Raw genomic sequence first — 17,994 nt, 5'->3', positions numbered from 1 at the left:
GCTGCAGGTCTGGGTTGGGCTCCGCGTCTGCAGCGCGATGGACCTTTTGCGAGAGGTTTGCAGTTCCCTCTGTGGGTGGGGGGACTAGCGTGGCCGCTGGAGATCCCGTCCCCATAGCCCTCTCAGATCTTTTCCTCACGGTGTCATGGCCGTGGCAGGGCTGCACTCTGCTACCCGTCCCGGCGCCCAGTCCACGGCGCGAAGGACCCCCCGCGAGAGGTTTGCAGGTCTCTCCGGAGCAGAAATCTCCCTCGCTCCAATATTCCGTGGTCTCTGGGTGCAGAATTCGCCCTGGCTTGGTCCCCTCTAGCCGTTCTGTGGTTTGTGGGTTCGGAGCTATGTGTATGTGTGTCTTTCTACTTTGCCATCTTGGCTTCACCTCCTCACCTGCCTTTTAAGATAGTCAGGTTCAAAACTGTTGGGCTTCAAAGTCAGGCATCACATGAAGCAGTGATCACTTCCTAAATGATTTTTCCATACCACTGTAGAGCTGAGTTTTCATCACAGTGAGGTCCTTTCTAGATCTAACTCTATGAACTTAAGTTAATTTTGCTAATGGATATGGCATTCAAAATGATCCTTTCAGATGAAGAGATTTACACAATTTGAAGAAAAGACCGTACCCAATAATTTTTTACTCAGTCATCTGAATGAATAACTATTTTAAAATCCCTGGCAAGACACAGATTCTAAGAGGATATACTTATATCCGAAAGAATCATGAGGACATCATCAGTTTATTAAAAGGATTATGGAGTAGATGGCTATGGATGGGAAGTACCAGAAAATATTAACATACCTAGATGATTCATTGTCTCTAGTAAGACAATGGAGAAGTAAGGCAAGTGTTGTAAGCATTAGTTCAGTTGGGAGAAACTATCCTGAAGTTGTCACTTGTTAACTGCCAGTTCTGTGGAGCCTCTGTCCATTGTGTGGCGCATACAGTGCCTCAAAGAAAAATGAGCATTAAAGCAGAGAAGAAAGAAGTGCTTGCCAGCTGGTCATATCCAAAGAATTTTTGTGAGGAAAAGACTTTTCTACACTTTGGCAGTCACTATCAGAACTTAAGAATTCCAATCAATGTAATGACAATCTGCAATTTCACAGTGCCATTGATAAAGAATGTTACCTACCTCCTGACAGAGGTAATAGACTCAAGATACAGAATGAGATAGATAGATAGATAGATAGATAGATAGATAGATAGATAGATAGATAGATAGATGTGGGTGTATGTAGGTATGTATATGTGTGTGTGTATATATATATATATATATATATATACACATATAATTTTATGTCTCACAAACATGGGGATTTGTTTTGCTAGATTATGCATATTTATTTCAAGGGTTCTTTTTTTTCAAATGGGAGAAAGATGAGGTAGGAGATCAAAAGGGGTAGGGATAGGATTCTAAAAAATATGAGAAAAGAATAAGCAATAAGGAATCACAGATAAGTTGGACAGCCTTGAAAGTGATATTGAATTTATTACATACTTGAAAAGTAAAGTAAATACATACTCAGACAGATAAATATTCAGCTTCATATATAATTCTCTCTGTTCTACAATAAATACTGAGATGTTTATTTTATCGTAGGATTGTTGTAGCCAAATTCCAGAGTCTCCAGGTCAAGGAGAAAATATTGCAAGCAGTTAGAAAGAAACAATTCAAGCATTGTGGAAATACAATCAGGATAACACAGGATCTGGCAGCTTCTACATTAAGGGATCAAAGGGCTTGAAATATGATATTCCAGAAGTCAAAGGAACTAGGATTAAAACCAAAAATCACTTACCCAGCAAAACTGAGTATAATACTTCAGGGCAAAAAATGGACATTCAATGATAGAGGACTTTCAAGAATTCTTGATGAAAACACCAAACATGAAAAGAAAATTTGACTTTCAAGCACAAGAATCAAGAGAAGCATGAAAAGATAAACAGGAAAGAGAAATCACAAAGGACTTTCTAAAGTTGAACTGTTTACATTCCTACATGGAAAGATAATATTTGTAACTCTTGAGACTTTTTTCAGTATTTGGGTAGTTGAAGGGATTACACACACACACACACACACACACACACACATATGTGTGTGTGTGTCTGTCTATATATATATATATACATATATATATATATAGACAGAGCACAGGGTGAGTTAAATAAGAAGGGATGATATCTAAAAAACAAAATTAAGGGGTGAGAGAGGAATATATTGGGAGGAGAACGGGAGAAATGGAATTGGGCAAATTATTACTCATAAAAGAGGCAAGAACAAGCTTTTTCAATGGAGGAGAAAAGGGAGGAGGTGAGAGGGAAAAAGTAAAGCTTAATCTCTTCACATTTGACTAAAGGAAGGAATAACATGCTCACTCAGTTTGATATGAAAATCTATATTACACTATAAGAAAGTAGGGGAGAAGGGGACAAGTAGGGTGAGAGAGATCATAGAAGGGAGGGCAATGGGAGAAGAGAGTAATTAGAAGTAAACACTTATGAGGAGGGACAAGATCAAAAGAGAGAATAGAATAAATGGGGAGCAGGATAGGATGGAGGGGGAAATTAGTCTTATACAACATGACTATTATGGAAGTCTTGTGAATATATATATATAGTATATATATTGTGTATATATATATATATATATATATATATATATATATATATACTGTACATATCTAGCCTATATTGAATTGCTTGCCTTCTCAGTGGGGATGGGTGGGGAGGGAGGAAGGGAGAGAAGTTGGAATTCAAAGTATTAGGAACGAATGTTGAGAAACGTTTTTGCATACAACTGGGAAATAAGAAATACGGGTAATGGGGTATAGAAATCTATTTTGCCCTACAAGAAAAGAGAGAAGATGGGGATAAGGGAAGGGAGGGGTTTGTGATAGAAGGGAGGGTATATTGAAGGAAGGGGTAATCAGAATGCAAGGCGTTATGGGGTGGGGAGGGGAGAGAGGTGGAGAAAATTTGGAGCTCAAAATTTTGTGGAAATGAATGTTGGAAATTAAAAATAAATAAACTTCAAAAAAAGAAAGAATCCTACCAAATTCCCTCTATGGCACAAATATGTTTTTTATACTTAAATTGGGGAAAGCAAAAATAGAGAAAGAAAACTATAGACAAATTTCCTTATTATTGATGAAAAAATAAATAAAATGTTACTATCAAGGAGATTATAGTAATATAGCAAAAACGCCATATACAACTAAAATTTTGAATTTCAAATTTTCTCCCTCATTCCTGCTTTTAACCCCTGCTTGAGTAGGCAAGCACTTTGATTTTGATCATACATGTTAGCCATGTAATCGTCCAAACAATATATGGCTAAGAAATACAGTGGTGGATCAATGGAATAGATTAAGTATACAATATACAGTAATAAATGGCCATAATAATCTAGTATTTGATAAACTCAAGTATCCATGCTTTTGGTGCAAGAGCTCAACATCTGATGAAAATTGCTGGGAAAACCTAAAAGCAGAAACTAGGCACAGATACCTATCTTGCACCATATACCAAGATAGGGTTAAAATGACTAAATGATTTAGACATAAGGGGTGACATCATAAGTAAATTAGAGGAGCATGGAAAGATATAGCTGTCAGTTCTATAGCTAACAGAAGGGATTATGACCAAACAAGAGATAGAGGAGATTACAGGAAGTAAAAGAGATAACTTTCATTATATGAAAGGGCTTTTGTATAAGCAACACTAATGCACTCAAGATTGGAGGCAAAACAGGAAACTGGGGTGGGGGTGGACATTTGCAACAAGTTTCTCTGATGGGGATCTCATTTCTCAAATATATGGGAAACTGAACCAAATTTACAAAATTAAGAGCCATTCTCCAGTTGATAATCAAAGGATATGAACAGATAGTTTTCAGAAGAAGAAATCAAAGCTATCAATTGTCAAATGAAAAAATGCTCTAAATCATTACTGATTAGAGAAATATGAATTAAAGCAGTTCTGAGATACCACCTCAGACTGGGTAACATGACAAAAGAAGTCAAGATGACAAATGTTGGAAGGGATGTGGAGAAGTTGAGATACTCATGTACTGTTGGTGGATTGGTGAACTGGTCCAACTTTCTGGAGAGTAATTTGCAACTATATCCAAAGGCCTATGGAACTGTGTATATCCTTTGACCCAGAAATACAACTACTAGGTATACATCCCAAGGAGATTAGGGGAAAAAAAAGGGAAAGGACATACTTGTACAAAAATGTTTAGGCTCTTTTTGTGGTAGAAAAGAGTTGGAAATAGAAGGGCTGCCCATCAAATCTGGAGTAGCTGAACAAATTGTGGTATGTGATTGTGATGGAATGCTACTGGGCTATAAGAAATGACAGACAAGCACAATGGTTTCAGAGAAACCTGGGAAGACATACGAACTGATGCAAAGTGAAGTGAACAGAATCAGTAGAATGTTGTGCACAGTAATATCAATGTTGTAGGGATGACAAACTGTGAAAGTCTCAGATGCTCTAATCAAGATAATGATCTAAGACAATTCCAAAGGACCATGATGAAAAATGCTATCCACCTAGAGAGACAGAACTGATTAACTCTGAATGCAAATTGAAGCATACTTTTTAAAACTGTCTTTATTTTTATTGCTTCATTTTGTCTATATTTTCTTTTGCAACATGACTAATATGGAAATATGTTTGACATGACTTCACATGTATGATCAAAATCAAAGTGCTTGCCTACTCAAGGAGGTGTTAAAAAGCAGGAAGGAGGGAGAAAATTTGGCACTTAAAATTTTTTTAAATGATTGTTAAAAATTCTTTTTACATGTAATTGGGAAATACTTAACAAAAGAAAAAAGAGATTAAAAAAGAAAAGTAGAAACAGATTAGTGATATCTGAATCATTTCCTTCTTCCTTATAATTAGATCTAAAACAGGAAGTTTTCTGTTTATAAGCCAGAGAATATTATAATCAGTAGTTGGATAAATTGATCTTTGCATAAGAACAACATTCACTCCTCTCTCTGCACTCTCTTACTTTCTCTCTTCCCTAACAATTAATTAATTGCCTCCTTCTTTCCTTGTCATTAAAAGGGAGGTGGGGAGAAGAACTAAAGAAAAAAATAGATCTTTGAAGTTAACAAATTACTCTTTGAAGTTAAATATGCAACTTCACTTTTTTTTCGGTCCCTAATCTACTTTGTCTTTACTTATTAAATAAACTGCTTAGGGAGGAACCTGTCTTTTCCAAAACAGAGAGTTACCACCCTGGAAAGAGACCAAATAAAGGATCCATGACAGTAGAATACAATAAAATGTTCAATGAACTTAATACACTCGCATTCAATTTTTGAGTGTCCATTTTTCATCTATAAAATATGAATAATAAATTAAGTACCTATCTCACAAGATTGTTGTGAAGGTAAAGTAATATATGTAAAGTACTTCAAATCTTAAGATGTTATCTAAATACTAATTATGATGATGTAAGTCATATAATTTTCACGAATCTCATGTTTCTTGTCTGTAAAATTATCTCTAAATACCTTTCTATCTCTATTTTTTTTTTTATCCCAAGCAAGTTTTGATAGGGAGAGGAAACACAAGAGGTCAGCAGCAGGAGTTGCTGCTGTGGGTGGATAAACACGAGCAAACAACTATAGTAGGAAAGCTCCTGGGTAGAAGGCTCAGGTCCTTGGAATGGGGCAAGGAGAATATGAAAGATGTACTCTAAAGACAAACTTTAGGTATGTCACACTATTGACAAAGGCCCATTATTCTTAACATTTTAATCATTTTGGATGTCATAGGAACAGATTTAGAGCCTTCTACTTCCTCATTTTATAGATGTGGACCTGAGGCCTAGGGAGGCAAGGAGATTTGCCCAAGGTCACACAAGTAGTCAAGAACAATAGAGGACTCACCCCAAGTTCTCTGACTTCAGATCCTGAATTCTTTCCATTGCACCCTGATCTCCATATTATGAGATCATGATCCAAAGAAACAGCAACTTCCCAGCTCTACAGTGTCCACATGTATTACACATTGGTAGTTAAACAGGAAAGTGCAATGATGAATAGTACCCCCCTCCAAAAAACTAGTCTGATTATTTACAATATATATAAGAACTTATATATAGGAATGTTTTCTGCAACTCCATTTCAAGGATGCTTTGGCAAGAAAGAATTGCCTTATCTTCAGACAGAGAAATGTCTTTGAAGTTAAACAAAATTAAGAGGGATTTAAGATGAAGTATGTCCTTTCACCTCCTGTGAAGGCTATTTTAGGTTCACAAAGGGCTCAGAAATGCCTAGAGAAACCAGGATTTGAATGAGTATGGAAATTAAGTAGTTGTGTCATTTCTAAAGTATGTTACTTTAGATCAGGAGTAGGCAGGTTGCTAAATTGTTAACCCAAACATATAGAAAGGAGGTAGAAGGAACAATAAGTTCTGGTAACAATCAAAGAAAGGGTTTGAGAAAGGTCTCCGGTATGTAGATAAGTAAGGAGAGGGGGAGAGAGAGAGAGAGAGAGAGAGAGAGAGAGAGAGAGAGAGAGAGAGAGAGAGAGAGAGAGAGAGAGAGAGAGAGATGATAGGTAGACAGGCGGAGGGGCAGACAGATATGTAGATGGATGGATGGATGGATACACAGACAGACAGACAGACAGGTAGATAGATAGATTAGATAGATAGATAGATAGATAGATAGATAGATAGATAGATAGATAGATAGATAGATAGATAGATAGATAGATGATAGATGACAGAGAGAGATGGATAGATATAGATGTAAATATAGATGCAGATATAGATATAGATATCATACCCACTATTTCTTATGGTCAGAAATTGATTTGAGTTAATAAAATTCTTCCTTTCAAGTGCAAATAGCCCACTGAAAAGGGTTAATCTTCTCTGTTAGTCACCTTATAGCATGTATTTTTGCTATAATCATATGTTTTTTTCCTAGTGGAAGGTGAGCTCAGTGACTGAGGATTTTGATTTTAGAAGTCAAAAGATTTTTTTATTTGATTTGAAAGAAAAAGGAAAAGTAATTTTGGACAAAGTAGTGGTTCAGCAAGGCTTCTGGGTAGCCAGAAGGCAGCATAAGTGTGGGAGGTGGGCAGGGGAATTTCAACTACTTTTTCCTTTTTTTAAGTATTTGGTGTTCATCACATCTTTACTCACTTGACTCTCCACCCCAGCCCCTAATACTTACTTAACCTCACCCATATAAATCCACTGAAAATCATCTCCCATGATTTAAATTTTCAAGATCTACCCTAAATCAATATTTGAGCCCAATTACTTTATGAATGAGAAGATAGAATAATCCACTCATTAAAAACTTGGAGACATCCAGGTCTTATTATTTCAACAAAGATCTATTTATTTTTTGATAATTTATTTGGGATTGTAAATTCCATGTACTGTTGAATATGTGAAAATAAAGACACATTCTCTATCCTCAAGGAGTTTATGCTTTAGCAGAGAAAGTAGACTAGGCACACAAGTACCTATATTATAAAATTTAATAAATGAAATAAATACAAAACCAGTTTCTAATAGATTCAAAGTAGGAAATCACTCTTCACTAGAGGTTGAGAAGATGTAAAATGCAGGCAGTAACATTTAACCAGAACCTTAACTAATGGGTAGGATTTCAATAGGCTAACTTTTAAAACACATTACAATCCAGTTTCTGACCTTGTCATTCCATCAGAATTATTCTCTGTAAAGTTACCAATGATCTCATAATTGCCAAATGCAATGGTCTTTTCTCAATCCTCATTCTTCTTGACCTCTCTGCAGTCTTTGACACTACTGATGACCATTTTCTTGATACTATCTTCTCTCTAAGTTTTCAGAACACCATTCTCTCCTGGTTCTCTTCCTATCATCAGATTACTCCTCAGCATCCTTTGTTGGATCCTCACCCGGGTCACACCCTTTAACTGTAGGAGTCCCTCGGGGTTTTTTCCAAAATCCTCCTTTTATCCCTCTATACTTCTTCACTTGGTGATCTCATCAGCTCCCCTGAATTTAAGTACCATCTCTATGTTAATAATTAAAACTACATAACTTTTCCTCTTGTCTGTGCTGACTTCTAATCTTGTATCTTCAGCTGCATTTCAGATGCAGCTGAATGTCCAGCAGACCATTTAAATTCAACACATCCAAAACTCTTTACCTTCTCCTTGGGAACTATTCCAACTTCTACCCTTCTTATCATTGCAGAGGTCAACATTATCCTTCCAGACCCTCAGGTTTGCAATCTATGTGTCATTCTCAACTCATCACTATCTTTCACCTGCCATATCAGATCTGTTACCAAGGTCTATTGATTCATCTTTGCAACATATTTTAAATACACTCCCTTCTCTCCTCTGACACTGCCACCACCCTGGAGCAGGTTCTCATCACTTCATGATTGGACTATTGCAGTAGCCTGATGGTTGCTCTGCCTTCCTCAAGTCTCTCATACCCCAGTTCATGCTCCATTTCAGCAACCAAAGAGATTTTCCTGAATGACAGGTTGGACTATGTCACTTCTCTTCTCAATAAACTCCAGTGACTCCCTGTTACCTACAAGATAAGTTATAAAATGCTCTATTAGGTATTTAAGGTCCTTCACAACTTAGCCTCATCCCATCACCACCATTCCAGTCTTCTTACACTTTCCTCCCCAACATATACTCTTTTTTTACAGGGACATTAGACTCTTTACTGTTTTGTGAACAAAACAATCCATCTCTCAGCTCCAAGGATTTTCCCTGACTGACCCTCCTTCTGTTCTCCCTTCTTATCTCCATCTACTGACTTCCTTTAAGTCCCAACTAAAATCCCATCTCTTACAGGAAGTCTTTTCAATCTATCTTAATTCTAGTGCTTTCCCTCTTTTAATTATTTCCTGTTTATCCTGCACATATTTTTTTGTTTGTGGTCTTCCCCATTAGATTGTAAGCTCTTTGAGGGTAGGGACTACTTTTTGATCCTTTTTTTTAGATCTCCAAGCTTAGTACAATGTGTGGTAGAAAGTATTTACTACATGCTTATTAAGGGACTAACTGAATAGATTTTGACTGGAAGAGCCATTTCAAGTAATGCCAACCAAAAAGATGAAGTAGATTTGGCTACAGATAGAGAACACTAAGAAACCTAATTTGGCTAGACCATGGAGTATGTGAAGGGGAAATGGAAAATGGAAATTTAGGGGCACTGATCAAATTGATGAGCTAATAAAATAGTAAACCTTTCTTTCAGATTCTGTCTTCAGTAGAAGGTGTGGGCAAACCTACTAATATGCCCACTAAAGAAGGGACATTCCCTTTGATGTCTAATTAAAGATATCATTTTAAGTGGTATGAATTGGAAATGGACTGATTTATTTCAGCTGTTGTGGACTGAGGACAAATTGAGTCAATGATCAGACTTGTTCAGTCATTTGAGTTATGTCTGATTCTTCATGATCTCATTTGGGGTTTTCTTGACAAAGACACCAGAATCATTTGCCATTTCCTTCTCTAAATCATTTTACAGATGAGGAAACTGAGGCAAATAGGGTTAAGTGACTTGCCTACGGTCATACAGCTAGTAAGTGTCTGAGACCAGTGTCTTCCTAACTCCAGACCTGACACTCTATCCACTGCACCACCCAGCTGCCTCTAATACTCAGCCTATTGTGGGTCTAAGTGAGTTTTGTTGTACTTATTAAAAATTGAATCATAGCAGACTTCAACCTATTTTGGTCATTTTGCCTTTTTCCCTTTTCAAAGAAGAGACAAGAGGGTAACAGAATGAAGAATACACATGGGATCTAGTTGAAATGGTAAGGAGAGAGTTTCCCATATACTTCACCCTCTCCTGGGAGCCTCCAATGATTGCCTTGGGGTAGAGGCACATGAAAATTACATGTGTATTCATCTATGAGGCCTGGATTACGGTTTTCTGCCCCAGGTTTTGGAGAAGCAATATCATACACTCTTAGCCCAAGAGATGGTAGCGATGGAGAGGGGGACTATGTGGCCAAGCATGGGAGTGGCTGAATGGAGACTTCCTGTAAAAAGGAAAGTACCAAGTTGGAGTAGCAGTGAGGGATCAAACTGACAATATAATGGAACAAAGGATGTTTGCTCTATGGTATTACCATAAATTATTTTGACAGGCAGACCTGATAGGAAGGAGATTGTCTTTCAAACAACCCTAAGTTCCTCTTCATTTCAGAGGGAATCCAAGCCTTTAGGATATGATCATAAGGCAAGATGCCCATATAGATCTCTGGGGTAAGAGTGGGACTCACTGGAATGTCAAGGGGGTTTCCTTTTTTAGCATTCTTAAGGTTATTTCCTTTCAAGGGGAATACAAGGTTTTCTGATGTATCAGGAGAACTATATAGATTTTAGAGGAAGATGGGACTTGCCAGAGAAGAATTTTGTCATTTACGTAAGTGCTACTGTGACTCTTTTATGTGTTTTCTGCATCTCCTGTGAGATGAAATACATAGGCTGTCCTGTACCCCATATTATTACTCTTGGTTTTGTAATACTGGGAGACCCTTTGTTCCAATTTGCCTACACACAAATTATATTCAAATGTTTTCCAATGGAAATTCTGGAAGGGGTATATTGAGCCAAAGAGAGAATCTTATGGGGAACTTGATCTATTTAAACTCAGAACCTAGTGTAGTATGCAATAGGATATAGACACAGTATAGTAAAGTTGAAAGAACACTGGCCTGAGAGTGGTAAGTTTGGTTTTAGTACGACTCTCACTAACTAGATATGATATGACTTTGAGGAAATCATTTAACCTCTAAGGGTCTTAGTTTCCTCATCAGTAAAATTATGGAGCTAACATCACTTCCAGTTCTAACAATCTATTGTGAATAGAGCATTGGACTTGGAATCAGGAATCCTTGAGTTCAAATCTTGCCTCACACACTAACTAGATGTATGACCTTGGTCAAGTTACTAAACCTCTCTGGGACTCAGTGTGCTCAGTGATAAAAGGATAAGGTTGGATTCCATGACTTCTAAGGTCCCTTCTAGCTCTAAATCTATGATCCTATACTACTTTAACCTACGCTTCTAAGTGAAATTAGAAAGGTAAATGGGAACAGATCACAGAGGGCCACAAATGCCAAACTAAGTTGTTTGGATTTATGTTTTTTCTCTCTTATGGTATCTCAGTTTACATAGCCACAAAATGAAGGTAAGTTTACAATTTCCTTCTTTAACCAACCTATATAAATGGAAGTATAGAATGGACACCACCCAGAGACCTAGAGATAGTCTTTCTTATGAAAACTATCTGAAAGGACAATGTAACTGTCATTTGTTTTTACACTGTTGTATTTACACAGTACTAGATGATAAAGAAAAGACTTCATCTGTCTTGAACTGGCAGAAACAAAATACAAGGGGTCATTATCACTTCTGTACTAACTAGTATGTGATGGTTATTAATGTTTTTATGTTACTCTGTTAACTTTGTTTCAAAGTCATTATGCAAATGCAAGTTATATTTACAATTGTGGTGGCAGCTGCAGAGATTTGGTGGTTCACCAAAAGTAGAAATCCCCATCAGCATACGGAACACTAATTTGGATGCGTTTCCTGCCAGAATAGACATTTGTTAGAGGGGGAAATTGTCTATTGGGAGAGAATTTCCTCGGATAAAAAATTCCTAAGCTCTAATCACTCAATACTGAGGAAAATAATTACTAACATTCTATATGCAGTTCTCAAGGGAGTTTTAAAGAATCCTTGGACAGATAACTTTCACATTTCTGAAAAGTTTCATCTCTGAGACCTACTGCCTAGAATAACATCAATCAAACATCTTTGGAAGATACATTAGGATGAGGTTTGGCCCATGCTGATTTTGATATGTTCCAAAAATATTGAGTGGATGACCTTCAATAGGTCCATTTTGCCTGGTTACTTTTGGGTTCTTAATTTTTTGTCAATTAACTATTAACTTTTTGTTAATTGCTGTCAATCAGCAATCAGCATGCTCTGAAGTAGGAATAGTGAATAAGCAAAACTTGATGCTGTCTGCTAAAGCAAGAAAACAGATCTCCATGTCATTCTTACTCTCTCTGAGGCAGCATAAAATACTGCTTACTTTTTCAGGCACTGGTTTAATTGATGGGCTTTTCTCAGATTCTCTTGACTTGTCAAATCCTATATTTTATTTTTTTTAATTTTCCAGCCTGTGAATTATGTTTATTACCTCCCAGTTATCTATAAACGTAAAGTCTTTTTTTCCAGTTACTCAGAAGTGGAAGAATTTTTATCTTACCTTTTCCGAATTATGCTGGGGTTAGCTGTCACCAAATGGGTTTTGAATCCTACATCTTTATTGTATTCACTGGACAGAGGAGGAAGATTGCATCTAAAAAAAGAAGAATATACATTTAAGGTAATTTCCACATTTTAAAGTTCTGAAAACATCATTCAAAGGCAGCATGGCATGGTTATTAAAGAAGAAGTCTAAGTGGAGAGAAAGCTGGGCTTGAAGCCAAAAATACCTGATTTCAAATCCAGCCTCACACTTATTAGCTCTATGACCCTTGAGAAGTCACTTAACCTCTGGCTGACACATAGTAAGCTATAATAATGATAATGATAATAATAATTATTACCCTTATTATTATTTGTTCATAGAGAGCTGGCCTTGGAGTTAGGAGAACCTGGCCTCTAACACACACTGGCCAAAGTGACTCTGGGCAAAATCATTTAACCTCTCAGTGATGCAGATATTCTCTAAAACTATAAGTTGCAGAACAAATATTGATACACACTGGTAGAAGTAGTTCCTATACCAATTAAATCATAGGTCCATTTTAAAAAGCTTCCTTTTTCAAGGCAGCTTAATTATACTGCCCAAACGATAATTATAATAGTTGATATATATTAAATATTAGAAATATCTCACTTGATCCTCATAATCTGTGGAGGCAGTATAAGAACGATTATCCTTGTTTTATAGACAATGAAGCCAAGCCCTAATGAAGTCAAGGGACTTACCCCAGAGTGTACAATCGCTATCAGAGTAAGAACTTAAATTTAGATCTTTTGACCTCAAATTCAGTATACTTTCCACTGTGCTAAAAAAAAGAATCTTGCTAAATCTGGTTCCACTCACAAATAATTATTCTTACTACTTTTCTTAAGATTTTGCGAAATCTAGATTATATTACAGCTATTATTTTCTGGTTAATTCAGCCACCTAAGACAATACAATCAACCAAAGAGTTGTTTTTGGTGTTTTTTAAAATGTTGAATTGCTATTTAATAAGCCTGGGGAAAGAGTCAAGATGGTAGAGTGAGAGGTATCAATTTTGCCTAGTTTCTCCACAACAAAGTAGAAAGCAGTCCAGACTAAATTCTGATGTGGAAAACCAAGAAAAAGTCACAGTGAGTAATTTTTTCAGCCTAGAGTAGCTTAGGAAGACAGAGGTGTCTGCTGACACTGGGGTGGAAGCTGGCCAGGAACACAGTGTAGCAACAGCAAACTATGGGGCAAGAGCAGTAGATAGAACAGCCTAGAGCTCAGCCATGGCAAGAGAACTGAACACATAAGCAAAAAGAGATCCCAGGGGACCCTGTACTACCATCGGGAGCAGGAAAGGTGTTATCTGACAGCTCTGTCACCCATTCTCCAATACAAGGTCACAGTTCCAAGGCAGGGAGGAGTAGCTACGGTCATGAGGGAGCAAGGTCCCTAACTATGTAAGGATCAAGGAACAAATTCCAGAAAATAGCTGCATACCTCTCAATCTAGGAGCAGAATGAGGACTCAGCTCTAACCTTTAGCCCTACACATAAACCTTCAGTGGGATGAACCAGAACAGGAGACTAAAACAAAAGGGGACTAGCAGTTCAGTTACTCTGAACCTGCAGAACTTTCTAATGGGCTAAGTGAATGGGTCCAGCAGTAGTCAGAGGAAACTCAACCAGACACAAGCTAATGGACAGAACCTGGGTTAGGAACTTGTAGAACATAGACAAAGAGGGCAGTGAACAAACTTCTCTCTGTCACACTACTTTGGAAGCACTGAATATGTACAGGCTCCAGAATGAGCTGTGAAAGCCGTCATAAAAGAAAAAAACTCAGAGACAGAATCCCCCAGAAGTATGGAGAGCCCAACACTAACTTAAAGTCCAAAGTCAAGAAGTGGCTGGAAAAATGAGCAAAGCACTCAAGAACCCAACCAAACAGAGCAACCATGGTGAAAGGAAAACTCAAGACATAAACAAAGAAGACAATAACTTGAAAATATTATAAGCAAAGCCTCAATGAAAATGCAGATTGAACATGACTAACAATAATTCCTAGAAATGTTAAAGAGCAAAAAAAAAATATTTTTTAAATCAAATAACTGTGTAGAGGGAAAATGAGGGAAAGAAACAAGAGGGATGCAAGAAAATTAGGAGAAAAGAATAAATACTTTGGTTAAAGAAGTAGAAAAAATACAGAAGAAAATAACTCCTTAAAAACCAACATTGGACAAATGATAAAAGACATACAAAACCTCACTGAGGAAAATAACTCCTTAAAAATTAAAATTCATTAAATGGAAGCTATTGACTCCATGACACATCAAAAAGTGACCAAAAAAAGCTAAAAATTGAAGAATAAAAAAGAAAATGTGAAATATCTCATAGGGGAAAAATGACCTAGAATACAGAGGAGAAATAATTTAAGAATCATGAGACTGTCTGAAAGTCATGAATAGAAAAAGAGCTCACATATCATATTTCAAGAAAATATAAAAGAAAAGCATTCAGATATCTTAGAAACAGAAGACAAAATAGAAGTTGAAAAAATTTACCAGTCACCTCCTGAAAGAAATCCTAAAATAAAAAAATCCCACAAGTTGAAATCAAGAACACTCAGGTTAGGGAGAAAATACTGAAAACTGCTGGAAAGAAATAATTCAAATATTGTGGAGTCACAGTGAAGGTCATACAAGATCTAGCAGCTGCCACTATAAAGGAATGGAAGGCTTAGAATGTGACAATCTGGAAGGCAAAAAAAGCTAGGATTACAATCAAGAATGGGACAGGTAGGAGACTGGCCCTGGAGTCAGAAGATCAGTTTGAGCATCAGATGTTTACTAGCTGTATGACCCTGTGCAAGTCAGTTAACCCAGTTTGTCTCAGTTTCCTTATATGTAAAAGGAGCTAGAGAAGGGAATGGTAAGTAGGAGGTTTGCCAATGTCTTTACCAAGAAAACTCTAAATGGGGTCATGAAGAGTTGGACATGACTGATAAAAATAAATAGATCAATCAATCAAGAATAATCTGCTCAGCAAAAATGTATATTTAATGAAGTAGAGGACTTTCAAGCCTTCTGGATAAAAAAAAAACAGCTGAATAGAAAATTTGATATTAGAACTCAACAGAACCATAAATGTGAATTAGAAATCATAAGGGACTACACAAGGTTAAAAACTGTTTATATTCCTACAAGATGATAGATATAATCTCTCAGAATTTTACCATCACCAGGGCTATTAGAGGGAGTCTACTTAGACAGAGAGCATGAGTGTGATTCTTTTATGTTGGAATGATACCAAAAGGTGAAAGGGAAGAGTGAGAAAGATGGATGCACTGGGGAAGAGGGAAAGATAAGAAAAATGAGGGAAATTATCTCACAAAAATGGGGCATTCAAAGAAGAGTTTGTACAATGGAGGAGAGAACTGAGGGGATGAGAGGGGGCAACATTTGAACCTCACACATCTAAACTAGTTTAAGGAAGGGAAGACTACACAGACACACACAACTAGGTACAGAAATTCATCTTATCCAACAGGGAAATAGGAGAGAAAGGAGTTAATAAAAAGGGAATGGGGTTTAAGAAGAAGAGTAGATTGAGGGAGACAGTGGTTAGAATAAGCCCAAGAGTTCCAATTAATGAACAAGCATTTATCATGCACCTACTTTGTGCTAGTCCCTATGCTAGATATTTGGGATAAAAAGACAAAAATGAAATAGAGTCCCTGTCCTAAATATCAAGGTAGAAAACATGTCTCTGGTGGGGCAAACAATATATCCATAAATCTCTGTATCTCTAGCTAGCTAGCTAACTAGCTATCTCCATCTGTAGCTCTGCTTGGTTTCAACTCTGTCAAACAAGATGTCCCTCATGCATAGTACCCCATCATATCCTCCCCCAATTTTCTAGCCTCCTTTTGTGTACTGTTTTGCCCTATGAAATTGTAAGCTCTTTGAACTCAGGGATTTTCTTTCTTTTTCTTTTTTGCATCTGCAACACTTAGCACAGCACCTGGCACATAGTAGGAACTTAAATGTTTATTGAACTGATATTGAAGATATATGCAGATATATACATATATATATGTATGTATACAAAATAAATACATTAAACTTGGGGAGAATAATTGGCAGCTGGAGTGGGGGGAATAACAGGAAATACTTTATGCAGAAGCTAGCACATCAGTTGAGTCCTGAAGGAAACTAGGAATTCCAAGAGGTAGAAATGAGGAAGAGGAGGAAAAGGAAGATGATGAGGAAGAGAAGAAAAGAAAGGAGGAAAAAGAGGAGAAAGAGATAGAAAATGTCCATGGGACAGAGTCTGTGCAAAGGCACTGAGATTGGGAGGTGGAATGTTATATCTGAAGAACAGTGAAAAAGCCAGTTTGACTAAACCGAAGAGTCTGTGAAAGGGCATAATGTGGTGAACAGAGAAATTTATATTTGATCCTAAAATTAGCAGGAAGCCATGAGATTGCATGGCTGCAAACTCAACCCAGGCTGTCTTGGAAAGCAAAACAGGTTTTCTCCTTGTGCACTAACTCATTTGAGACTTCACAACCAGTAGGAAAAGGTAACCATTGCAAATTCCTAAAGGATCAGAAAAATACTGAGAAGTCTATAATATGCTCCAAGCTTTCTCTTAATTATGGATTGCAAAATGTAATCCTTCTCCTTTACGTCTCCTCCATGTATTATATAGGAATACAAATGATTAATTTATTTGCAATAGAAGTGCATGTTTTTTACCACTATCAAGATTTCCCTCAGTTTCTCTTTTCTTGCTTTCCTTGGGAACCAAAGACAGAGAAATTATAAATCCACTCAGCTGACCAGCTCAAATTTCTGGTTTCTTTTATGTATTTCCTTTCCTTCCCATCTGGGTCCTTTCATGTGTTTAGCTCCTTCCCACAATGGGGCCAGCATATTGGAGAGAAACTTTTCTCCTCCTTTGGTGTCTGTTTTTGGCTTTTCTTTCATCTCTTTTTGACATTAAGATCTCTGTATTAATCTCACAGCTCTAAGTTTGAAAGTTCTCTTGGGCTAGTGAACATGAGCATGTTGTGGGCAGAATACAATAGTGAGCATTGTAGGAAGGGTAAAGGAAGTGTTGAAGTCTCCACAATGCACACTATCTAGTGGGAGCCCTTATGTAGCAGTTGCTTTCCTTTAATTTAGAAAAGTTTGTTCATGTAAATTCAGAATTCACATCTCAGAAAAGGGGAAGAAAATTGGTGATATGTATTACCATGGGCTGTATTTTCTTTCCCTATTGATGAAGGAATGTTTAAGAACAAAGCCCAGGATCCTTTATGGTAATCTTTTTTCCCCAAAGTACAAATTTGTCTCCAGTATTTGATATCCATCCTGCGTCAGCGTTTGCATGCCTTGTTATATTGTCAATGAGAAATCAGTTTTGTTCTGGAGTTCCTTCTTTCTCAATCCCTCATATTAAGTTTAATGTAAATTACATTATAATACAATACAGTGTATGACATCACTATTTAACTGAGGATTGGGAGAGGGACTAGATTTGTCATTTCTTTGGTAAATGGAATTCTTGAATGAAGAAACTCCATTTATCAATGCAGCTTGGCATTTTCTCTGCAACTTTAATTGGGGATATAATAGAGATACAATATACTACATATAATAATGCTATAATAACATGGAATATAAAGGTAAAAAGGAAATAGTTTAGCCTTCAGGGAGCTCACTTTC

General features: G+C 36.9%; 1 protein-coding gene across 1 annotated transcript in view; it reads right to left on the bottom strand.

The window, feature by feature from the left end:
• ST8SIA1 (ST8 alpha-N-acetyl-neuraminide alpha-2,8-sialyltransferase 1) overlaps positions 1-17,994 on the bottom strand; it is a 140,870-nt gene that overhangs the window by 42,732 nt on the left and 80,144 nt on the right. The window contains exon 5 of the mRNA XM_072653524.1: positions 12,291-12,383. Coding sequence (XP_072509625.1) covers positions 12,291-12,383 — 93 coding nt within the window. The remainder of the gene's footprint in view (positions 1-12,290; positions 12,384-17,994) is intronic.

Source organism: Notamacropus eugenii, chromosome 3, assembly GCF_028372415.1.
Source record: "Notamacropus eugenii isolate mMacEug1 chromosome 3, mMacEug1.pri_v2, whole genome shotgun sequence".
Classification (NCBI taxonomy): Eukaryota; Metazoa; Chordata; class Mammalia; order Diprotodontia; family Macropodidae; genus Notamacropus; species Notamacropus eugenii.
The sequence above is the reverse complement of the archived record's forward strand: the minus strand, read 5'-3'. Positions and strand labels throughout refer to the sequence as shown.